The sequence below is a fragment of the Carassius carassius genome, chromosome 17 (genome assembly GCF_963082965.1).
Source record: "Carassius carassius chromosome 17, fCarCar2.1, whole genome shotgun sequence".
Lineage (NCBI taxonomy): Eukaryota > Metazoa > Chordata > Actinopteri > Cypriniformes > Cyprinidae > Carassius > Carassius carassius.
In genome coordinates, this window is record NC_081771.1 from 20,540,221 (window position 1) to 20,565,177 (window position 24,957).

Genomic DNA, 24,957 nt, shown 5'->3' on the forward strand with positions numbered 1-24,957 from the left:
GAGCTCCAAGCTCAAATCCCAACATTGCAGTACTACCTAGAGGGAGGATAACAGAAATAGAGGAGGAGATGGGGAGGTGGCGGGATGCCGGAATAATACGCTGGGAAGGCGAAGTGAGTGCTGCTAATATAGGCTAGTAATGATGATTGCCGGGACTGAATGATTATGCTCCTCCTGAACCTACTTTTGTAACTTCATGCAATATTTAACTCTTGGTCCTTGCTGCACTTCTCTACCAACTAATTACAGTGTTTCCTGGATCTGGATACCCCCGTCTCTGCACATTTTGTATATCTCCCTAATAAAAGACTCTTGATTCAACGCATTAGCTTGTTAGTAGGAACTTCAAGACCTGAAATGGTTGTGCCATATGCAGGAAACATCCAAAATATGTACTGTTAGGGGTACGTTGGGACAAAATAATGTAAACATCTATTATTATAGGGGTAAATATTATTTGTGTAGGTTACAGTGAAAAAAAAAATGCTGTGATTTATCTTTTCATTGTTTATATTCTCCAAGTTCTACATAAGCGTAGTATATGTTTTGCCAGTATCATTACAAACATCACTTAAGTGAACTATCCTGTTTAGGAGAACTGACAGTTGGTTAAAAATAAATTAAATAATTGAATATGTGGAATTGAAAGTGAATTAAATTTGCTTAACGAGAATGTCATTAAGTGCATTTGAGGTACTTTCCACTGCTAATGAGAAAAATATATTTCTTTATTTTCCAAAAATAAATGATCTAGCATACAAATATTTCTGTGACTCTACAATCTATAAACACAAGTCACACTCATGTCACAATACAGTAAACAGTTTAGAAGCTATGGAGGATTTTCTAAAGCAGTATGTATGTCAATCACAAATCAGGGGAAATCCAAGGCCATGAATTCCAGCAAGCTTCTGGGCAGGTGAAGGCTTGAGAGGTAGTGTGAATGTCTGAATGGGAACGACAAAGAAAAATATTATTTAAATCACATAAATTGAACAAATATCAAATTAAAGAATTACTGTATATACATTTTATATTAAGCATTAGAAGTTTCCTTTCAAAATACCTTAAAGAGCACTGTTCTTTAACTTTCTCAGCTCTGCAGATTGAACGCATAGTGGGCAGGTAGTCCATGGAAAGAACATGTTTATTACTATGACAATATAACTTTTTGCTGGAGATCAGATTGGATACAATCTCATTGCGCTTTTGGACACCACTGTAAAAAGTCAGAATCAGACAACAAAAAAATGAGTATACATAATATACACGAAGTTCAAGCGTCATTAATATTTTAACTTAAAATACACACCTAGGTTCACAGAATTTGCATTGACACATTCTGAGGTTTTTTTTGTCAGATGGCAGAGACAGGTCATAAATCATTTGTTCCCATTTCTCTGAAGACAACTCCTCCCTTGGTTTAGCAGCTTCCGTCCAGATCCCAGAGAGTTCAGTCCGACACTGATGGAAACCCAAACCTTCCACAATGCCCAATATCTGTGATGAATTCTCATAACTTTGTCCAATCTGCTCCTCTCTTGGTAAGTCCAATAAGCCATCCTTCAATGAGGCGCCCATCCAACTATGAGGTTCCGACTTACAAAGTCCAGTTCCTCTGACAGATGGTCTTTGTAAATAAGCATCCAGAAAAGACATGTTTTCAAAAAACTTTGCAATGCACACCATGTGCTGAAAAACCAGAACAAATGATTCATCTTGTCCATGGACATCTGTTTTGGAAGCCAAATGTTTTGTTTGTTTTGAAGGGGCTGAGGACTTATCGGATGCATCCGAAGAGAAAAGTTTGAGATGTGGGTTAGAAAAAGTTGTTGGTTCACAAGATGACAAATGTTTTTTTCTTCTGCATGTAGAGAGCCTGTCTGGTCTAACCTCACGTACATTTGTGGAGGTCTTTAACAAGTCTTTGATAGGCTTTTCTTCTTTCGTCTTGTGATTTATTGACTGTTTCTGATAATAAGATTGAAAATAGAAGTGTGGAGAAAATAGACTTTCGATGTTAGAGTACAATAGACCTGCTCCCATTTTCTCTGCCAGGATCTCCAGATACCTGCTGTTTTCCAACTCAGTCCAGGATTCACACTGTGTAATTTAAAACAGATTGCATGCATCGATTTCAGCTTATGAATCAGTGCAAGTGGTTTACTAGCTTTGTGACACTATCAGCAAAGTGTTGTCCACTTTGATGCTTATTAATGTAAAGATCCACCCACTTAAAGGGGTATAGTTCGCCCCAAAAATTACTCACCCTCATATCATCCCACATATGACTTTTTCATCAAATGAACAGAAAAATAATACAATAAATATTGATGCTTCAAAACTTCTGAAGCAAAGCAGTAGGTGTGTGTAAATATATATATTTTTTAACTATAAACCATTGCTTCCAGCCAATTGGTCTATATGCTTTAATTAGAGGGTAAAGTCTGCTTGATGTAAACGTAAGAGTGTCGTGAAGCTCATGTGAGATGTGACACTACAGTGTGACATTAAAGAGATGGATTAGATTTAAAAAAAAAAAATTTTGTGAAAGAAAGTCACAGATCTGGGATAGATGACAGGTGAAGTGACCAACAACAGTTCAACTTGTAGGTAAATATTTTAAACTGATAATGCTATAATAATACACCAAGACTTTGGCCCAATCCCAATTATACCCCTTAGCCCTTCCCCTGTCTTGATTATCTTTTGGTCGGAGGAGTAGGGGTAAGGAGAAGGGCCAGATAGCCCTTCAAAAAAAAAACTTTCGGGACCACACTTCAAACAAAGGGGTATGAATTATCTCGGTAACATGGCTGCAACAGCGAACAAAATGACACATAATGTAAGCTTTTTTGGCATAAATAAAGATTTTAACGAAAAGTAATCACTTGTTTTATGTTCCATTCAATTGTGAGTTCATATTAATGGTCGTGTTACTCAAAGAAATGTTTGCAAAAAATGCTAATATTTGCTTACGTCATATCATTACAGACTGCATGATAGTGCCACAGCGCATGTCTGATCAGGGCGATAACTGCCGTAGACATTGATGGGGGCTAATCCCCCCAATAATTAGAAATCGCTTAACCATTTTCTCAAATACTACTGATTCGATCGAGAGAGAGAGAGAGAAATGGAATTTGCGATTGTATCCTCTTGTCGCTGGAAAATATAATGTAGCGATTCAGTATTTAAACTGTATTTAATAAAACGTGGGGCAGCGTTGACAGGTTTATTTTCTCCTGGATGTGTGAGCTGCACGATTTCCGATATGTGTGTGTGTCAGTAAGCAGCTCATTAATACAGAACGATAATTAAAGGCTCTAATGCACACCAGCATATGTGTATATTGTAAGAGCTAGATGACGAATGACGGCATAGTAGTGGTGTCCCAATCCTTAGGGGAATATTTTCTTCCCTACCCCTTGACACTCTGTTTCAAGGGACAAGGGGTTTAAAATAGAATTGGGATTGGGCCTTTCAGGTGTATCATACACTTGTTCAGGTGGATACACTTCAGGTGTATCATAGTACATATACTGTATTACAGTGCAGTGTTACTATACTAGCAAAAAAAACATATGGGCAAGATGTTGTAATCTAATATTCTATATTGCTAATAAGAGAGCAACAACAGACTGACTGACTTTGCATCTCTATAATTTCATGTGCAGAAAATTTAAAGTAGTAAATAAATATTAGTCTGACTCACTTTGAGTATGTTCTTGAGAATTTGCAGTTCTGTGCTCCCTCCACCGCTACAGGCCCAGAGCTGAAGCTGGAGAATACTCTGTCTGATATCCCCTTTATTCTGACACAGCAAAAAGGCCACGTCTTCTGGATCGGTCCTCATGTTCTCCACCACACACAAACACTGCAGATAGCTCCTGATGGTCTCCTAAGTTTAAAATGATACATAATATTATAACTTCAAATAAATATGCAATTATCTGAAATAACAATGCTGTCAGATTACAGCTAATTTAAACAAATGCACCAACTGGGGCATTAAAAGGTGAACAGTAGTTTTCGATGTATTTGGCGTACAATAATAGCTGCCTTTAAATATAGTTTTTTCTCACCAGTGAAGGAGTTTGGAAATGGATTTCATCAAAATGCCCCTTAAGTCTTCCGCTAAATGATGGGTCTACGAAGAAGAAACATTTTAACAAACAAACAAATGCTTGAGTGCATTTTATGCAGTAAAGCATTGCTCACCATTGGTTGTCAGGATTATTGGTCTTTTGGTTGTGCTCATGAAAGTCTTAATAGCTGCAAGAAATCCAACATCTTCAGGGAAAATGACATCAACCTGGGGGACACATTTAAAGGGTTAGTCGCCCAAAAATGAAAATTCTGTCATTAATTACTTACCCTCACGTCGTTCTAAACCCGCAAGACCTTCGTTCATCTTCAGGACACAAATTAAGATATTTTGATGCATCCTGAGAGCCCTCTGACCCTCCCATAGACAGCACCCTCCCATGGATACTACCATGATCAAGTTCCAGAAACATAGCAAGGACATCGGTAATGTAATCCATGTGATATCAGGGGTTCAACCATTATTTTACGAATCTACAAGAATACTTTTTGTGTGCACATCTTCAGGGGATATTCAGCTAAATGGAGCTAGGGCGACGTGGAGGAGATGAATTGTTGAATAAAGTTGTTTTGTTTCTTTTTCTTTTGCGCAGAAACAGTGTTCTCATAGCTTCATAAAATTGCGGTTGTCACATGGATTACTTTACCGATGTCCTTGCTATGTTTCTGGACCTTGATCATGGTGGTATCCTTGCTGTCTATGGGAGGGTCAGAAAGCTCCCAGATTCCATCAAAAATATCTTAATCTGTGTTCCAAAGATGAACGGAGGTCTTTTGGGGTTTTGAACGACATGAGGTTGAATAATTAATTACAATTTTCCTTTTTGGGTAAACCTTCCTTTTAAAACTGGCAGCACATTAAAAACTTGTGTCAACAAGTAAAAAGGAGTTTAAATCAGCAAAACCAGTTAATTATACTAATAGACAATTTATTCATTAAGTCTGATGCTTTATAATCATTTAACACAGCAAATATTCAAATCATGAAGTGTTATGTAATCCATTTCAGCTTCCCCATTTTCATTCTTACCTCCTCAAATAGTATAAGTGACATGGGGACTGTTCGGCTCTGTCCAAGTGAAGTAGGACATGTTGATTCTTGATCACCTTGTCTTTTGTCCTTAAAACCAGACATTGATTTCTGAATCCCATCTGGTTTCAGTTTGCCAGCTGTTGTAATTACATTTGTGATAAATAAATCAAAATAATAAATCACAATTGTTTATTTATACTATCCAGTACATGCTCAATTATTATTTTTCATCCATTAAATGCTGTGGTGAACCAGGCCCTTTGTTAATTCAAGTACATTTTTTGTAGTTCTTTTAAAACTATTTCTAGTACACTTACCATATATATAATGTTCAGGACCATCAGAGGTTTTACCTACAGACTTTTTGCTACTCAACTTGAAAAAGCGAGTTAGTTTTACTGGCTGTGGTTTAGTGCCTAGACGGGAAATGCTAGAACTAGAAGTCTTCCTTAGATGATTCATATTGCCTTTCTTGCCTGTGGAAAAAAAAGAAGATATAATAAATGTTTTCAAAATTATTCAGATTCAATACAGAAAATAAATTATATTTTTACTGATGTTTAATGTATATGAGAATCTATGAGACTCCATTTAGACATTTTGTGCAAAAAAAAAAACGTAAACTAATTAAACAAGAATTCATATAATCTAAGAAGTTCACTCACAAGGTGGATCAAGTTTAATTTTGCTTAGATTAATGATTTCAGATTTGAGGGTTTTCATTTTCTGAATGTCCACCTGATGAGACTGAGTTGCTTCTGTCAGCTGGGAGAGTATGAGACGCCCACAGCGCAGAACTGAGCTATTCACCTCAAACACCTATGAGACCAAAACATAGAGGAAGATACAATTAAGGCTGGTTTAACAGACAGTCAGAACTTTACTTGGTGTAATATTTGTAATAGCATCAATATAAAGAGAACATTGGACTGAGACCTTGAATCCCAGCTGTTGTGCACAGGCATACACAGCAGCCGTTTTGCCCACTCCTGATGGACCAATCATGAGCACTGTGTTACACAGCTCCTGTTCATGGTCTATGGATACAGTATCACCTTCAAAATCACCACAGTCCCATGACTCTACCGGTAAAGAGATTTGTACACACATTTCTCAGTTTTAGAAATTAAAGAAGAAAAAAATAGATTGACATATTGCATGTAATATCATATATTGTTATTTCAATAACTGCACGTGTTCTATATGGACAATTTCATTACCATGACTATTTTCTATCTTCATCCTTCTTTCTTCTTGTCTTCTTCTCCTCTCCTCGGTGTCTGCTCTTATTTTCCATTCTTTCAACCAGCTTCCATTGGAGAAATGAACAAAATGAGAGACACTTCTCTATGCCAATATTGTCTAGTATATTAATAATTGGCCATTGTTATTATTATTTGTAAAATCCTTAACATTATTATTTTTATTTTTAATGGCAATTTTAGAAAGTTTCTCTAGAACAATGGTTCTCAAGCTTTGACTTTAAGGCCCCTATTGTCTACAAACATTATTTTGTGTGTGTTCATATAAAATGAGTAACTAGTCATCTTTATTTATATAGCGATTTAATATAATTTTGTATTTTCTATAGAAAAAAAATTCCAGAATTTCTGGGGCCAATAGTGGGCCCCAGCCCCCCAGTTGAAAACCGCTGTTTAGAATATGTTAGAATGTCTAGAACAGCAGTTCTTAATCCTGGTCCTCGTGAACCCCCACTCTGCACTTTCTCTATGTTTCTCTTACCGCTTCAGGGGTTTGTTTCATTCAACCGTAAGTGCCCTGCGAAGTGGACATCACAGGATATTCTGCCATGATTCCAGTTCAAAAGAATTGTATATGTTCCATTTAAAGTGTATACAGTGTGCGGGATGTGACTTCTATGCAAATCTCATGATTACGGTTAAATAACCCTTCATACTTCTGGAGTAAGTTTTGTCTCTGTGTGGAGACGCTGCAAACCATGGTGTAGTGCAAATCTGTTTTTAAGTGAAGTAAACTTCAGCCGATTTCCCATGTGCAGGGAGTAGAGAACAGTGAACACTACGTAGGGAACATGTCAACTGGAACACCCTTCTAAATCAGGTGTGATAAACAAAAGAGACATGCAAAATATGCAGAGGTCGCGAGGACCAGGATTAAGAACTGCAGGTCTAGAATAAACACATTTATGGGTTAATTATTCCATCAATTACCAGGCTATACAACAACCATCTGGTATTAATGCAGCGACACCTTTCACCTGTGTAGTTGCCCTACTGATGCAGAGTTGCCAATGACTTCGATAGACTGTTGAGGCTGATATTTGTCTGTCCAGAGAACATCCTCTCTTCGTAGATGACTAGGCCATGGGTCCTGATGAGCAGATTCATTCTGCACTGGTTCAGTGACTACAGCACAGAATCTAGGTTGTTGTTGCCTCCGTTTTGTTCGGCTCAGTCTGTTTCTGTACTTTGCATGAGAGGGGACCAAACCATCTGAAAATTGTTCAAAGTACAACTTATCGGCAGAAACACAGTCTTTATTTGTCCTGTGACGTTTGTATGTCCTGCCACAGGTCTGTTCCTCCAACTCTTGTTTTCTCTTTCTCTGGTCAGAAGCTGAAAGATGCTTGGAATCATCAATTTCATCTGCTTCTGAAAATAAATGGCAGACTAAGAAGTCCAACATGGGGAAAAAAAAATACTTTCACAACATATATTAAGTATATTATAGTAAAATCATGTCAGATCTTTTTATACCATTAATGTAATATTGTACCAGTATGCACACCCTTTTGTATGTAATCCAAATCTTACTAAGAAAAATTTTAATCCTCTGGTCATTATTTAATTAATTCTGATTAACCCTCAATAACAATCAGCTATTTCAATAGGATTTTTTTGCATCGTTTGGTCACATTTTATTGGCTTGGATTTTTTATACCCAGGGTAAGTACAATATAAAGACCTACGTCTGTTACCTCCTCTTTTAAATATTTAGAGGTTAAGATGAGAACAGTTGTTTGTTCTTAAAAAACACGTTTATTTTCCTACCAAAAGCGGAAATATCCTCCTTAGGTGCAGTTCTCTTCTTCAGGAGAAGAGTGAAGAACCTGTGGACAGGAAACTGCAAATTGAGTGTCTGAATCTCTTCCAGCAACTCACTGCTCATTTCATTGCCAAATTCATTTCTCCATCCAGATTTCTGAGGGGAAAAAAAGAGAAAAAAACTGAGCAAACAAATTATTCTACTGCACTCCACAAAATAATCAGTGATATAAATGTATAATATGTATGTTTTGCATACATGGTTTAATTATTTTGATACAAATGTCAAGGAAGTGAGCCTTGCCACCTAACCCAGTAGTCCTCAACAATTTTGACCCAAAGGTGCAGTTGTCCAACACAATACTGAGATTTAATATATTAAATGAATTAACCACAATTAATCTCAGTATTTAATAAGTTGTTCCTCAACAAAACAATGGGTATTAAGGGAAAACAAAAAGAAATATGATTTGATTTCTTTTTACATTTCATTGGTTTTTTTTTTTTTTTAGCATATTCATACATGAATAATTAAACTTAAGAGTTAAATTTAAAGTAATCCTGCAGCCCCTTGAAAGTTCTAGGCCCTGGTTGAGAAATGCTCCCCAAACACAAAATAATGTCATCTGTCTGATTAACACGGGTGACTGACATTTACTGAAAGTCATTTACTTAAAAGTCACGTTAAAACTTTTCAAAATTTAAAGCTTTTTCTGACAATAATAAAAACTACATTGCTACAACAGCTACACTGAAAACGATGAATACATATACAGTAGTTGATTCTTGTCTCTTATATTAGCAAAGCAGATTTAAGCAAACCCACCATTTCTCTGAGGGGGCTGACACAGATGCGCTGAGTAGCCGGATGAGTGATGAGAGCCAGGGCTTGGCCAGTACCATGTTTAGTGCTCTGTGGTATTTGTCCATTGTTAATGTTCACCTCTGGCAGATCCAGTAGGTTCTTGTCACTGGTGTTCATTCGTAAACAGTTGGGCAACCCCTCTTTATCAGCTCTAAAACAATCAATGTATTTTAAGCTTTTGTCACTTGAGCCACGTTCTCTCCCTGCAGGAATGGGGACGAACTGCAAACTCGTATCGCTGCTCATCATCTTTAATGGAAGTTTACTGCATTTCATATATCCCTCGTTTTGCATTTGAGAAACTTTTTGCAGCGTTTGAGAATGGTGTCCTTCTTTTCTTACGCTTTCTGTGAGAAGATCTAATGATGCAGGAGGAAGAGCTGAATTGTCTTCATTGCCAGTAACGTTAGCATCTGTAAATAATTTTCCTTTACGGTTATTTAGAATATCATCACAAATTGACCAGGACTCGGTGGCCTTAGTTACATGGGTGGGAGTGTTTCCGTAGCCAGTGAAATTCTCCGATCTTGTTTGTGTTTTCGCTCGTTTTAGCCTGTTGTGTTTTGGATGTACCTGCGTTTTGATTCTGCTGTCCGTCTCTAACGTTAGTAGGTTCTCCGCATAAAAGGTACTTCTGTCGGAGACATTACCGGAAGAGTTCTTGATTCTAGTGTGCTCAGATAGAAAAAATCGTGTCTCCATTTTGCCATAGATATAATCCATTTCTAAAATAAGCACTGCAACAAATAGCAGTCAGCAGTGCTATCTTGAAATATCGTTGTTCCCGGTTGCATTTTCTGGCTTCTGACATAAAGTCATAACCCTATATTAACTAAGAACAGAGTACACGTTTTGTGCCTTATAGCACTTTTTAATTCACTGGACCTAAATATTTGTAGTAGTATAACTGTTTAAATCTCGCGCCTTAGCACAAGAGCGCTTGCTCGTGAGTTGCATCAATCAGATTCATTCTCACGTATGACGTTCACTCCGCTTATTGGACATGATTGTTGCGAGGGCGTGGCTTTTCTCGTTACGCCCATATGCCCCACTGGTCCATTATATTATAAAGAAACCCATTTCAAGTTTAATGCACAGATAAAGAAAGAAAAAAAACTACCATTTACTATTAAATAAATCGTTTAATTCATGTGAAATCACAATGACTCATGAAACGGAACTTCGAAAATGTAACCCCATAGCATTTTGAGCACAATTAATTAAAATCCATTTAAACCAAGCATTTACACATCTTTAATTTGTAAATAGGTTTCTTGTGTACACCAAACTTGTGCATTTTGCAGAGGAAACAAATCGAAGGAGAAAGGAAGCTATATCTGATATACTTTGGCATATACAACATTTGAACCTTGTAATAGCAACAAACTATTATATAACCACATACCCAGTATTAACAAAAGTTTGACATCCCCTACATTGGATTTTAAACATTTCTGGATCCCCACTTTAACTGGCATAATTAGATGAGTTTACAAAGATTTCTTTTAAACCAGGACTCAAACATTGGCAGTTCTCTTTTCATGGGTGTGCATATCTATTGCTAATTAACAAGAGAACTGGTATAAAAAATGAGACACACAGAGAAGATGCCATTCTAAGATGGAATGATGTAAAACAAGGAGCTGACAGACTGCAACATATATACTGACTGGTCTAATCTAAAACTGGTAAAAAATAGTATCTGTATGTAATAATAATAATAATAATAATTTGCTTAGCTTTCAAATCCGACTTTAGACACCTCATTATCAACTTGGTGTCCATGTCAACAATTCTGGGTCTACAGCCACTGCATAAGTAGAAACACAAGTGCTACCATGTGCTAAATAATCACTGAAAGCACAGTGGTTAAACAAAATCATCAAATGTACACAGAAAATGTCAACTAACCATACGCCCAATTCTACAGTAACTCACGTCATCGCGTAATGGATTTTCAGAAAAACAAAAAAAAACCTAAAGATTATACTAAACATGACTGCTGGAATGATACTGGTTCGTGAGTATAACAAACTACACTGAAAACTTTGGAAAAATTGCATCAATTCAGTCAATAGCACTTGCGTCAGTCTGCATTACCAGCAGCTAACTCACTCAAGTCTCAAATGGGCTCCTTATTAATAAATGGGTAATTGGCAGATCTGAAATAGAACAATTGTTCTAAGCCACAGATATTGTTGATTGAGATGGCATAAGTATGGAGAACTTGAGTTAAAACTAGATCTTGTTCATAATTTATCTTGTAAAACCAACTGTTGTCAGTCTGACACTCCACTTTTGGTGCGTTTGCCATGTAGTGAAACACTCGAGGACACAGTGTGACCATTGCAAGTGGCATCTGATGAGTCCTGCCCCTCCTCTAGTTCAGGAAGTGACTCCTCTATCTCCTTCATACGGGCCATGGCCCGGTCGATGGTTGCTGTTGTGACCAGATTGAAGTCATGCAGATTGACAAGGTGAAGCAGGAAGTTCTGACACAGACTCCTGCGGATAATGTATGGCCCGCAGTTCTCCACAAACAGCATGCTCGCCTGACTCATCTGATTATCAGAAATGAATCTGGAGAAAGGACAGTTAGCAAGATAAGAACAGCACCAATGCTGGATGTTTTTGTAAGTCTATGATCAAGGTTCTAAAAATACAGTTAACATAAGGAAAATAAAGATTATATGAATGCATTTTTACCCATTCTTCATAACGTGAAGATTCCACAACTTCATTACTTCCTTTTCTCCTTCATTCACATCTGTGAATTCTTCAATTTGCTTCAGGCAAAATGAAACATACTAATCATGAAGCAGGAACTGAATAGTTTCAGTAAGACTCATAATACATAAAAGAGCGAAAACTGTTCAATTCAAATGCAAATATCAATTATCAACTTGAAAACGTTACTTGTTTGACCAGTCGACTAACCGTGGTGGTCTTTTCTCTGAGCCACTCTGGATCCCGCTCATCCTCACTGTCCACCTCCATCTCCTGTGGACGGAGGGGCATGCAGCTGTCACTGTGGAAATACAGACGATTATGTCCGCTCACATAAGTCCGCTGCTGCTCTGGCTCTCCGTCCTCTGACTCTAAAAACTCAGACAGACTTGGCTTGATTCGCATTGGCCTGAATGAAAGTGAAGGATTAAGAAACATCAATTAACATTTCTTGGATCACAACCATATATAAACAGGAGAATTCTGCATTTATCATACAGCACATGTTTGATTTTGTCAGTAAAAAGAACACTGAATGACTGATGCAAAATCGTACATTGATTATGCTTAATATGCCAACAATAAGTAAAGTCATGTTAAATGCCTAAGCAGTGTTTTTTTTTTTAAATCAAGTAAAATTCATACCCCAGGTTTCACAGACAAGGCTTAAGCCTAGTTCCAGACTAAAATGTAAGTCTGGGCTGTTGCAACCTAAAGAAGCTCGCACTGACTGATCTTAATATATATATCAGCGCCTTTGTTTTGTCTCAACATGCACATCAGTAATGTTTTTTCTAAGGAACATTTCTAAAAATTACTTAAGTGTCCATTTTGAACTATTGCATAATCCTGGTTTAGTCTAAACCCAGTCTGTCAAACCATGCCGTAATGGTTTAAGCAAAACCCAATTTGCAGACTTCGGCACATAACCCTGCTAATTTCTACATCTTATTCAATATGCATATCCCTGTATATATTTTGATATCAAAACTGGGGAAATCTCAATTTAAAAAACAGTTGAGCTGATTTTAAATAGTTGTTAGTGATGACAACACACTATTGTCTGTAAACGGTTTAAACTCAAGACAAATAAAAATTGTGACAATGCTTTTTTTTGTATGGATATATCATTTATAATAAAAATGGCAAAATTAATAATTGGGAAGTTATATTTAATGCTGAGTTCAAACATAAAACCAAAATTACCCTGTAGTCAACAATAATATCATTTTTCCCAAAACACACTGAGACCTGTTTCATACCGACAAACAAGTATGTGGGTGACAGCTGTCCTCTTAACAGGGCCGTTGCGGCTAAAGGCAAAGCCAGGCTGGCTATGGATGTCTTGCGGATTGCCAACATATGAGCCATCATAGCACTCATTTATGGACACATCTATCCGAGCACCTTTAGGATGAGGCTGGAAAACAGCATTCAAGAACAATAAGTTATAGGATAACATACTTTTTCTTAACTGTTCACAGCTTACTGCACTTCTTACACTTTATTTTCTCATTCATGCATCTTGCTTCACTCTAATGCATCAATAACTTATAATACTGCATATGGATATACTTACATACCAAGATATATAAAAATCTCTATCTATAAACACTTTATGTCATTGCCATGATATATATCATCATACCACCCAGCCCTATGCATAACTATATAAGGAATTTATATTCTAATAAACTGATTCTATTCAACTTCTGAAATTAAACAGGCAGAGATTTATGAATGAGTCCTACTGTGCTCACCACATAGTTAAAGATGAATCTACTGTGGGAGAGTTTGAGGTGTTTCAGCAGGCTGTAGAGTTTACGGCAGTTGAGCGTGCACCAGGGACAGTGCAAGTCGTCTCTGGCCTCTGTCTGCTGACGAGTATTATTGTTGTACAGAAACTGGACAAACAAAAATACCAGCATGTTGCATAAAGTTCTTAAATTGTTTTACATTGCAGATGGTTAGCCAGTAAACCTACTGAGTAAATTTAGTTTTCTATGAAATAATATACAAGGCATTTTGAACTAGGGATGTGCAAAAGCGATCGAGTACTCGGCCGTGACAGTGATGATCAATCATGAAATAACAGATGATTGTGGGATTTTTTTACATCTGATTAAAATTTGTACATTGCAGATGGTTAGCCAGTAAACCTATGGAGTAAATTGTGTTTTCTATGAAGTAATATTCAAAGCATTTTGAACTAGGCATTTGCAAAAGCGATCGAGTACTTGGCTGTGACAGTGATGATCGATCATGAAATAACAGATGATTGTGGGATTTTTTTTTTCATCTGATTATTATATAGCAGCATTTTTGGGTGGCACCCTTCACGCAGTCCAAAGTAGTACGGTGTTCGATACAACACTGGTTAAGGGTTAACTTAAAGGGTTAGTTCACCCAAAAATGTAAATTAGCCCATAAATTACTCACCCTCAAGTCGATGTGTTTTTGTAAGAATATCCATATTTAAAACGTAATAATCAATGTAATCTAGTTTGCACTCACTGTTATACATAGAAGCAGTTCAACCCCAGAGCTGTGTGAGGCACTTTTTTTTTTTAATGGATGGGTGCCTTTTATTTCACTTCTTTTGGATTGATGCACTGCAACATCCACCGAGTGGCATTAAACAGCATGAAAGATCAAAGACAATTTTTAATATAACCCCGACTGGATTCGTCTGAAAGAAGAAAGTCATATACACCTAGGATGACTTGAGGGGGAGTAATTTATGGGCTCATTTTCATTTTTGGGTGTTCTTTAATTAGAATACAAGAACACCTTTCAGAATTGAGTAGAAGAGTGGGAGGTTTCTGAAAAAAATGTATGGAGCATAATACATAGGCTACAACAATGTTTAACCCTGTCTGAAGAGGAACACAACTGGGATGCCTGAAATAAAGGAGATGTAATCCCTGAAACAGAGCTTCCCACTTGGACAATAGGGAAACATCTACTAATGGCGCTTTTCCACTGCATGGTACGGCACAGTACGGTTCACTTTGGGGGGGTTTTCCACTGGATACAGTACCTGGTACTTTTTTTTAGTACCACCTCGGTTGAGGTTCCAAGTAAACCGTACCATTACCAAAATGTGATGTGTAAACTCTGCTGATGACGGATTGGCCGGAGAGAATTGTCATTACCTGCGTCACTGAATTTGCGACACAACAGAACCACTAGATTTAAATCAGCACAGCCAGCGAAGGATCGAACGCAACTGTTTTGAATGAGCATACCTTTTTTTAACAACCAAAATGTTTACTTTGTCTACTGCGGAGGTATAGACGTTCCTCTCTTTAATAGCAGTGGAGCAGATCCAGCGAGAGCTTGATGGGGCGATGCAACTATAACTACATGTGAATGATCCCATCCATTCTAAAGTGATACTAAACTGCAGTGACACAAACCGTGTCGAGCCAAGTCATACCACACAGTGGAAAAGTGCCATTAGTGTGCAACTAATCTTTGTCAACCTGGCAAACCACAGGCTCTCTCCACTGTGGATAAACATTCTTGCTTTCTGAAAACACCGGTAAACTTGCAGTTTAGCGATCTCTACTTCGATATTCAATTCTCAGAAAAGTGTAATTCATCAAGTGTTCATTCATGAGAGAGAGAGAGAGAGAGAGAGAGAGAGAGGCTGTGCATGTATGAATTACCACTGTTTTGCTGCGTTTCTCTGTTAACAGTGAAGCTGTGGCCTTAATTCCTTTAGAAACAATTATGTTACTAGCTCCTTGTTGAGAAAGATAATGTAGCTCTTGAGCGATTAAGCTATTTTATTGATAATATTCCAGGGCAGCGCTAAAAAGTTTGTGTTGCTGAATGTGTGTAAGTGCGCAACGTGATCTGTTTGAGTTACTGATATGTGTGTGTGAGATTCAGAGCTCTGCTAATTTTTTTTTTAATGTAGAGAGTGTGTTTAATTTGTGGAACGATAACCTACCAGCATTGTCAAGATGATTTTTATATATAACATTACAATATAAATTTATTAGAAAATGTACATTGTTCCTGTAGTTCAGTGGTAGAGCACTGCTTTAGCAGTGCAAAAGGTTGTGGGTTCAATTCCCAGGGAACACACATACTTATTAAAAAAAAAAATGTATAGCCTGAATGCACTGTTGCTTTGGATAAAAGTGTCTGCAAAATGCATAAATGTATATTTAAATTATTTATGGGCTTAAAAAGATGCAAACAATCAGAATATTATACCTGGTGAGGAGTATCCAATGTAACATTAAACATATGCCATTACCTACGTTACGCAGGCCCTTTATAATACAGAGGTCAACTGCCTCTGTAGCTATAGCTAGAATCTATAGAAATCTATAGCTAGCAATGGCCCTATAGTATGCAGTGTTAAAAAAAAAAAAAATGCTGTTTTACCAAATTCTGCTGATGTGAAATTCAGTGCAGTTCTGTATCATGATACGTACCGTATTGTGGCCTCTGTATCGGGATATGCATTGTATCATGGCTTTGCTGGTGATACACAACCAGCAAAGTAGGGATGGGAAGATTCACCGATTCACTCGGTGCATGGGTATAAATAGTTGATGCAATGCATCGGTTTAAAAGTGTGCATTGGATACAAGTTTGCATTTGTATCATGATGCATCGCTTTTAACATATTTGCATCAGTAAAAACCTACTTAATTATATATCATTACTAGTGGATGCGCTACACTTTTATCATTTAGAAAATGACCAATAATCTGTGACCAATATTCTATATGTATTCAAATGCAATGCCAAATAATAACAACGATATTTGAGATGGTCAGTCACTTTTAGAATTTTTTATTTTTTTTATTTTTTATACTGATGTATATTAATGCAGCAGTGCATATTTGTTCTATATTTTCATTTACATTATCAAGTCATATGAAGTATCCTATGAAAACAATTTAATTAAAGTATTGTTGAACAAAGGAATTTTAGTTGGTAGTTAGGAATTTTATTGGCATAAAGTCACTTCAGTTTCACCCCAGGCAGCTATTCCTTTTTAGATGCTTCTTTAATAACACTGGTGCATCATAATCATAATCTAACAGTAGTGTTCTAATCAGCTGTTCATGTTTTCAAAGTTTTTAACATACATTTTTTATAACAATCTACAGATATATTCATTATCTCCATAACGGCCATTCCCCACACCGTACTCGAATTACTTGTTTTTGAAACCAATCGTTGATCGAAATGAGAACCTACCAAAAATGCCCATCCTTACTTTGAACAGTGCAATATACATAAATTTACTATAATAAAGAGTTCATAATTCCTACCTGATAAAAGATGCGTAGTTTTTGTCTGGGTTCACAGGGGGACTGCTCTCTCCTGGTCTGCATGCTGGTGCTTACTGAATCCTTCGCCACTGAGAGAATAAAATGTTAAACACCTACAGGTGCTGGTCATATAATTACAATATCATCAAAAAGTTTATTTATTTCACTAATTCCATTCAAAAAGTGAAACTTGTATATTATATTCATTCATTACACACAGACTGATATATTTCAAATGTTTATTTCTTTTAATTTTTATGATCATAACTGACAACTAAGGAAAATCTCAAATTCAGTATCTCAGAAAATTTGAATATTATTTAAGACCAATACAAAGAAAGGATTTTTAGAAATCTTGGCCAACTGAAAAGTATGAACATGAAAAGAATGAGCATGTACAGCACTCAATACTTAGTTGGGGCTCCTTTTGCCTGAATAACTGCTTCAATGCTGTGTGGCATGGAGTTGATCAATCTGTGGCACTGCTCAGGTGTTATGAGAGCCCAGGTTGCTCTGATAGTGGCCTTTAGCTCTTCTGCATTGTTGGGTCTGGCATGTCGCATCTTCCTCTTCACAATACCCCATAGATTTTCTAAGGAGTTAAGGTCAGGCGAGTTTGCTGGCAAATTAAGAACAGGGATACCATGGTCTTTAAACCAGGTATTGGTAGCTTTGGCACTGTGTTGGAAAATTAAATCTGCATCTCCATAAATTTGGTCAGCAGCAGGAAGCATGAAGTGATCTAAAACTTCCTGGTATACTGCTGTGATGACCTTGGACCTCAGAAAACAAAGTGGACCAACACCAGCAGATGACATGGCACCCCAATCCATCACTGACTGCGGAAACTTTACACTGGATCTCAAGCAACGTGGATAGTGGTTCTTGAAGCACTGACTCCAGCTGCAGTCCATCTTTGTGAATCTCCCCCACATTTTCGAATGGGTTTTGTTTCACAATCCTCTCCAGGGTGCGGTTATCCCTATTGCATGTACACTTTTTTCTGCCACTTCTTTTCCTTCCCTTTGCCTCTCTATTAATGTGCTTGGATACAGAGCTCTGTGAACAGTCAGCCTCTTTTGCAATGAACTTTTGTGTCTTGCCCTTCTTGTGCAAAGTGTAAACGGTCGTCTTTTGGACAACTGTCAAGTCAGCAGTCTTCCCCATGATTGTGTAGCCTACATAACTAGACTAAGAGATCATTTAAAGGCCTTTGCAGGTGTTTTGAGTTAATTAGCTGATTAGAGTGTGGCGCCAGGTGTCTTCAATGTTGAACCTTTTCACAATATTCAAATTTTGTGAGATACTGAATTTGGGATTTTCCCAATTTGTCAGTTATAATCATCAAAATTAAAAGAAATAAACGTTTAAAATATATCAGTCTGTGTGTAATGAATGAATATAATATACAAGTTTCACTTTTTGAATGGAATTTGTGAAATATATCAACTTTTTCATGATATTGTAATTATATGACCAGCACCTATATATTTACCTTTAAAGGTCCATCACAAAAAATGCTTTGATTAGATAATGGAACAAGAAACCTCACAAAAACTAAACCGACAAAGCAGCCCATTACTGATAACAAACTTAAACAAGATTAGATGCTAGTTTGCTTCCTTACCAACATGTGCAGTTCGGAGAGTGCTGGGTCTGCTCTCTGTGGTGCTGGTGTCAGAACTGCGGGTGGAGAGAGGTTTGGCCATTGATGGGTCACTCGGGTCACCTGTCCAGCGAAGGGTGAACTGCAAAGTGGGTCCCTGAGAGAAGGTCTCAAACGGAGGCAACCTCTTCAAAATACAAGAATCAACAGTTTTTCATAAGATAATAGATTTGACTGCCAAGCAACAGCACACTGGTTTTGTTTAGAACTTTAAAAGCTAGCAGCTTAATTCCTCCAGACATAACCAACCTTTCCATCCAGTATGGTCTCCCATGTGGCCCTCTTCTTGCTGACTGGACAGTCTTCAATCTGTTGCATGGAAACCTCATACTCTCCATCCAGCAGCTGCAGCCGCCTGAAGGACAATCATTATACAACTATACTGGGCAGTTTTTCATCACGTAATGAATTTTCTGTCAGTTCGAAGCCATTTGAAAACACTGCTAGTACTAACCTGTTTTTATCAAAAACAGTCATCTGAGCAACAAACGTTTCTGGGATCTCCCCATCACCACTGTGGGATGAGTTTCTCTTCTTTCTGGATGGGAGTTCCTCTTTTACATCTACAAATAAAAGCACCAGGACTGTTTTGTTCCATCTAGCATTTGTGAGGCTGAGGCTACAATAACTGCAGAAGGCAGTGCTCAATTAACTGTATTGACTATATTTGAAAATGTAGGGTGCTGACTTTAATTGCTCTTCACATCATCATGGAAAGACGACAGAAAAGGTTCGATTTCAGTCAGTCACTGACCATCAGAATTTCTGAAAAAACATGATACTGTCATCCATCTCCTTGATATATGGAAATTAAAGGGCTTAGTTCACCCAAAAATTAAAATGCTGTCTTCGCTTTACCACCCACGTTGTTCCAACCTGCATGATGTTCTTTATTCTCTGGAACATAATATTTTAAAGAACCATATTTTTTTCTCATAAATCAAAGTCAGTGGAACCCTACTGACTTTCATTGTATGGACCAAAATATCCTCTTTTCTGTTCCACCGAAGAAAGTCACACAGGTTTGGAAAAACACCATTTTCATTTCTGAGTGAACTCTCTTTAACCTAACACACTACTAAAGCCTTGAAACAAATTAGGATGAAGTCTGCAGAGCCTTTACACAGCATTCAACACTTTTCTACAGATGTCACACACTGTGCACACACACTGCCACTCACCAAAATTCTCATCGGTCTCGCAGTTGATGAAACTGTTGGGGTCTCTTTTGCCTGTACGAGACACCCTGAAGAGAAGAGAATAGGATTTGACCATGTGACTGTTACTTGGCTCAAACTCATTGCTGGACACCAGCAGGGAAGGGAAGGCACCAGACTTGGTTTGGCTGAGATCCGGGTTCAAAGGCACCTGCTTTTTCCCTGTAGGCACTTGCTTTATAGGGCAGCTGACATCCTAAGGGAGAAAAATGAGCATCATAACAAAAAGAATGAGATCTTTAAAACAGCATACTTTATTTTATACACTTATGTGTTTTATGGGATAGCTCACCCAAACATGAACATTTACTTACCCACAAGTCTCTCCAAACCCACAATAACACATTCATTTAAAATAACATGAAAGAGAAGCTCACCTTACGCTTTTTGTGACAGACTTTGACAAGTAGCACCTCAAGTGAAACTGAGTTTTGATCATTTTCTGAGTTTTGGCATGGCTTATCTGGTTAAAAAGCAAAATTATATCAGAACACTAAAATGATGATTCAGACAAATTGGTACAATTTAGGCAAATTTAGACTCACCATTTTTGTGAAAAAATCCAGTGAATGTCAGTTGCAGATGTGAAGTCAAACTGAAATAACAAATGAAACATAACTAAAAATCACCATTTGGAACAAAACAATCCTTTCACATTTTCCTGTAAAACCGATGAAAACTATTCACTCACTCTGAAACATAGTCGTACCAATACAACCTCTATCTAGAAGTTCAATAGACTACATAACTTTTGGTCAGATTTTTCCCCCCTTTTGCTGACTGGACGAGTTGACACTGGTTGTCAAAAATCAGAACCACTCTGCAAATTTTGCGCAGTTGGAGTTGATAGATTGCACAGAAAGTTGCATAATATATAAGAGCACAGACATTTTAAGCTTCAGAATATGACTTGAATCAGTCAGAGGATCTCAAACATGTTGATATTTTGAGCCGATCTTATGACAGTATTGCTTTTTATTTGTTGTGTCTCTCCTAGCAACGAGGCGCATATTTCTGAATCAGTTTGTTGTGTCGGGACTCGGAAACAACTTGAAAGTCTGTTAGTTTATGATTCTCAGTATGTTTAGTGTATAAAGCAGAGTTTTTACAAAGTCAGCAAGCCTATGATGACTATTGTTAAGATTTTTAGTTGTGTAGTGTATTCCAACCTTTAGGCTCATATCTGTGTAAGAACACAGCATGAAAAACATCTGTCGAAAGACCAGTACCTTTGAGACTCGGGCTCCCCTTTTATTCTCTCCACATTGGACAGCAAATCATCCACTTTAAATGTTTTCCTGAAGGAAAAGGCCAGTTTATTTAATAAAAATGCTGTAAGCGAAGCAAAGCAAAGCAGTAGGGCTGCAAAACGATTAATCATTCAATCATTCAAAATTAAAGTTTATGTTTACATTCTATATGTGTGTGTACTGTGTATATTTATTATGTATATATGAATACACATATGTATACATAAAAAAATTAATGTATAAATTTTAATACTTGTATTTACATTATCTAAATATTTTATATATTAATATATCATATTTATCCTTAATATATACAAGCATATGTATTTATATATATATAATAAATATACACAGTACACACACATATAGTATGTAAACAAACTTTTTATTTTTAATGCAATTAATTGTGATTAATTATTTTACAGCCATACAAAGCAGATTTTCAGATAATTGTTAGAACATAGAGAAGACCTACCTTTTGGCATTTGTTCGTGAGTTTCTATGAGACATAAAGGTAAGGGTCCTATGAAGTAATATTGGCTGTGAAAGAGCAAGAAAAAATAAAAACAAGTACAAACAGACCTGATGTTAATATAACTTAAGTGTTAAGCCTTATGATTCATCTATAAGGGTATACATACAGCTATTATGTTCCTTGTTCTTAGGAATCTGTATATTTGAGTAGGCTCTGAAGAGAAAATGCAGAAGTATTAACAAAACATACTATTGTAAAGTTTCAAAGTGAAAACAGCTTATGTTGCTTTTAAACCCCTACATGTACAATAAACTAGAGGGTTTTAAGTAACTGTCTGCAAAATTAGTGATAGTAATGAAAAACAGCATCATGTAAAAAAAAAAACAGCTACAAGACATTACAAAGCTAAATCCAAGAACTCTACATACTTAACTGTAGTAATAGCAGACCACAAAACTTTGTCATGACAAAGAATGGTGACAGATGTGTGTTACTATATTTTCCCAAATGCCAAAAGATACATTTAATAGTTTTAATATGGTGTGCTAAATTAAGTTAGCTATAATGTTACTCACTTTCAAATGCCTGCAGGAAGAGCTCATGGTCGGCCTGCAGCTGCTCCATCTTGGGCTTCTTTATGGAGCTCACTCCAGAGGATGGGTATACAGCACCATTGACTTTACAGTTCATCACCTGAGCCGAGTATTTCTGAGGAGCCATGATAAACTAATAACTAATGTTACCCAAAACAACACCAGGCGAAATAAATATCTGCACATTAATGACAGACAGCAGCTGCCCTCGCTCCTCTACCAGCCACCAACCAGCCCTCTACCATCACCTAAACATCAGATATTGGTGGTCACCAGTCTCTGTGACTAATACATGTTTTAATATGACTCATATGAATAAATAATACGAGCTATTAATGGGTTCTTGATGTGTGTCCTCAGTCTGGTCACTGATTCTCAACAGATGAAAATTAGCACGTTAGTTTGCGGTCCTTCACAACGACGAAAACACAGTTAAACGGCACCGGGTTATCCATCCATACTGGAAGCCTTTCACGTACCGGGGTAAATAAACGTCTTGGTTTATTAAATATATGTTATTTGCTACCGAAATTGCGTTTACTTTAAATGGGAAAATCCTACCAATTGATGGATATCGGTAGTACTGTATAGCCCGAGCACTTGAGGAAAGTGCCGTGAGAACCCGCCCATGACAATGTGTCAGCCAATCGGAGACGTCGTCTGGTGACGTCTAGATTTTCTATTGGCTCGACTCACTTTGACAGACGCGAGATTAAGATTGGTAGAGGAGACAAATTGCCGCCAAGAATGTTTTGGTAGGGCTGTTCGATTCCACAATTTTTGGAATCGATTCCGATTCCAATTCCTGGTCCTGGAATCAAATGGAATCGATTCCAAGAACCGATTCCTCACTATTGTTTTCGATTCTTTTCCAATTCTTTTTTTTTTTTTTTAGATTAAAAGGAACCTAATCTCACCATGATAACTGCAGGATAGGTCGTATAATGTATCCTTCCTATAATATGAAGCTGAAAAAATTTTATTTTAGTTTTTTCAGCTTTGCCCGTGAAATTAGTCATAGCCCAGCTCAGCAGGGACATGCGTTTGTCGCATGAATTAAATAAGACATGAAGTGTCTAAAATAAATGTGCACAGTTCAGCTGAATGATGAAGTTTACTTTGTATACTTTGCATAATATTAACAAACCGTACACTGAAACAAAATAACCAGAACATTATTGACTGATAGAGCTGTCAATCAGATGCGCTCTCGTCCACTGATCTATGCTCGTGACGTATTATTTATAATTATCATTGGCTGATTGAAATGTTAATTTTTTATATATATATTTTAGATGGTAATAAGATCAAGACCCTCAGTGACGTCATGATCTATTCGTTCATGTAGCGCTCAAAATTGTGGACAAGCCAGTTCCACCGTAAAATAACCTCTGAATCGTTTATATATATATATATATATATATATATATATATATATATATATATATATATATATATATAATTGAAAATAATCTTTTATCTCACAATTGTTGTAATTATGGCTTAGGTGAATTGTGGTTCTGAAACGAAAGGCTACATCCTAAAATTCAAATGATCAGTGCCAGCTCGTTTTCTTTCTGTTTATTTTCGTGAATTTAAATGTGTGCAGCCTTTGTCGGATGTAGCCTTCCGTTAGAGAGACTCCCATAGATAAGCTTTGTTGAACTGAAAACTCTGAACGAGGAGTCGATTCCCCTTGATGGAATCGAATCGACTCTCGATTCCCAACGCCTCGGAATCGATTCTTTTTGGAATCGATTCCCAGTCCTATGTTTTGGTTCTGGGAAGAGAGAGAACGCGGGGAAGAATAGCACATATTGCGTGCTCTGTTTAGCCACTTATCTATTGTAAATCATCATTTCAAATAAAAATACCAATGAAAATATGTACGCGAAATAATATTTGTGTGGTCTACATTTCAAACGAATGATAGAGTGAAAACTGTTGAAAACCGTTGGCCCTAACCATTCCACAAAGTTTCGCAATTTAGGAAAGGCTTCTCTAATTATTAATGGTCTAAATTGTGATGTTTCGCTAAAACAACCAGGTTTAGGCTAAAGCAATAAATATCAAGGATCCATCAATCGAGTTTAGAATTGCCGTCGGAGATATTTTCTGATGAGCAACCGGATGTAGAGGACATGACGAATTCCAGTCCCCACCAGGTTATGTTATTGTACTAAAACTCTGAGTATCTTACACTTTCATGTGAAGATTTACCTCACAGCTCTTAATAATGGCTGTCATTGTGCAACAACGATTAGAGGACAGAATACCAGCGCTTGAACAGTTGGAAAGAGTCGGTTTGTTCACCAATAAAAGAAGTAAAGTGAGTGTCACAGTGCACACACAAACACAACAAACAGAAACAAGTGGTTCTACTCTGAAACAAACAGATTCCTCAGTTAAGACTCTTGTTTCAGGTCTATGTTGAAAAGATCTACTGCTCTTGAAAAAAAGCTGCACCAAACAGTATAGAGTAAAGATGATTTCATTACATACATACAGGTCTATATTGACACAAAACTGTTTGATATATTTTTGTCTTGCACAAAAATCGTCAGTACATATTGGTTACCTGGAACATGATAGGTTGGGTTTCGTAAATGATCTTTCTAATCAGCTGCAAGGTCCAACTTGATATGTAACATTTGTTTCTGATTTCCATCAGTATGAAATAAACGTCCTAGAGCTTATC

General features: G+C 37.0%; 2 protein-coding genes across 5 annotated transcripts; both read right to left on the reverse strand.

The window, feature by feature from the left end:
* Positions 1 to 707: 707 nt before the first annotated feature.
* LOC132161301 (ATPase family AAA domain-containing protein 5-like) lies at positions 708 to 10,010 on the reverse strand. Of its 3 annotated transcripts, none has more exons than XM_059571264.1 (14): positions 8,993 to 10,010; positions 8,173 to 8,323; positions 7,380 to 7,770; positions 6,361 to 6,449; positions 6,077 to 6,222; positions 5,806 to 5,959; positions 5,458 to 5,616; positions 5,138 to 5,277; positions 4,222 to 4,315; positions 4,086 to 4,150; positions 3,716 to 3,901; positions 1,313 to 2,103; positions 1,067 to 1,219; positions 708 to 947 (listed from the first exon to the last, which is right to left on the reverse strand). In XM_059571264.1, the coding sequence occupies exons 1-14, from the start codon at positions 9,752 to 9,754 to the stop codon at positions 875 to 877; spliced, it is 3,354 nt and encodes a 1,117-aa protein (XP_059427247.1). In that variant the 5' UTR covers positions 9,755 to 10,010; the 3' UTR covers positions 708 to 874. The 3 variants fall into 3 exon arrangements, with proteins under 3 accessions (XP_059427247.1, XP_059427246.1, XP_059427245.1); XM_059571263.1 differs by having other exon boundaries at positions 7,380 to 7,773; XM_059571262.1 differs by having other exon boundaries at positions 7,380 to 7,791.
* Positions 10,011 to 11,276: 1,266 nt separating this feature from the next.
* LOC132161303 (polycomb protein suz12-B) lies at positions 11,277 to 22,964 on the reverse strand. 2 transcript variants are annotated; one of them, XM_059571265.1, is made up of 17 exons: positions 22,821 to 22,964; positions 22,242 to 22,374; positions 21,833 to 21,879; positions 21,667 to 21,731; positions 21,171 to 21,239; positions 20,487 to 20,536; positions 20,319 to 20,404; positions 19,906 to 20,137; positions 19,179 to 19,287; positions 18,974 to 19,079; positions 18,686 to 18,851; positions 17,059 to 17,147; positions 13,519 to 13,662; positions 13,021 to 13,178; positions 11,969 to 12,167; positions 11,738 to 11,817; positions 11,277 to 11,611 (listed from the first exon to the last, which is right to left on the reverse strand). In XM_059571265.1, the coding sequence occupies exons 1-17, from the start codon at positions 22,887 to 22,889 to the stop codon at positions 11,311 to 11,313; spliced, it is 2,103 nt and encodes a 700-aa protein (XP_059427248.1). In that variant the 5' UTR covers positions 22,890 to 22,964; the 3' UTR covers positions 11,277 to 11,310. The 2 variants fall into 2 exon arrangements, with proteins under 2 accessions (XP_059427248.1, XP_059427249.1); XM_059571266.1 differs by having other exon boundaries at positions 22,242 to 22,857.
* Positions 22,965 to 24,957: the final 1,993 nt, after the last annotated feature.

Excerpts from the sequence above, each read along its gene's own strand:
- LOC132161303 (XM_059571265.1), bottom strand. The coding sequence starts at position 22,889 with ATGGGCGGGTTCTCACGGCACTTTCCTCAAGTGCTCGGGCTATACAGT. Across the intron at positions 19,288-19,905 it reads CGAGACCGATGAGAATTTTG|ATGTAAAAGAGGAACTCCCA; the intron begins GTGAGTGGCAGT and ends TTTTATTTGTAG. Across the intron at positions 13,663-17,058 it reads AACTACGCATCTTTTATCAG|TTTCTGTACAACAATAATAC; the intron begins GTAGGAATTATG and ends TTGTTTGTCCAG.
- LOC132161301 (XM_059571262.1), bottom strand. The coding sequence starts at position 9,754 with ATGGATTATATCTATGGCAAAATGGAGACACGATTTTTTCTATCTGAG. Across the intron at positions 4,316-5,137 it reads CACTTATACTATTTGAGGAG|GTTGATGTCATTTTCCCTGA; the intron begins GTAAGAATGAAA and ends TGTGTCCCCCAG. Across the intron at positions 948-1,066 it reads AAAGAACAGTGCTCTTTAAG|ACATTCACACTACCTCTCAA; the intron begins GTATTTTGAAAG and ends GTTCCCATTCAG.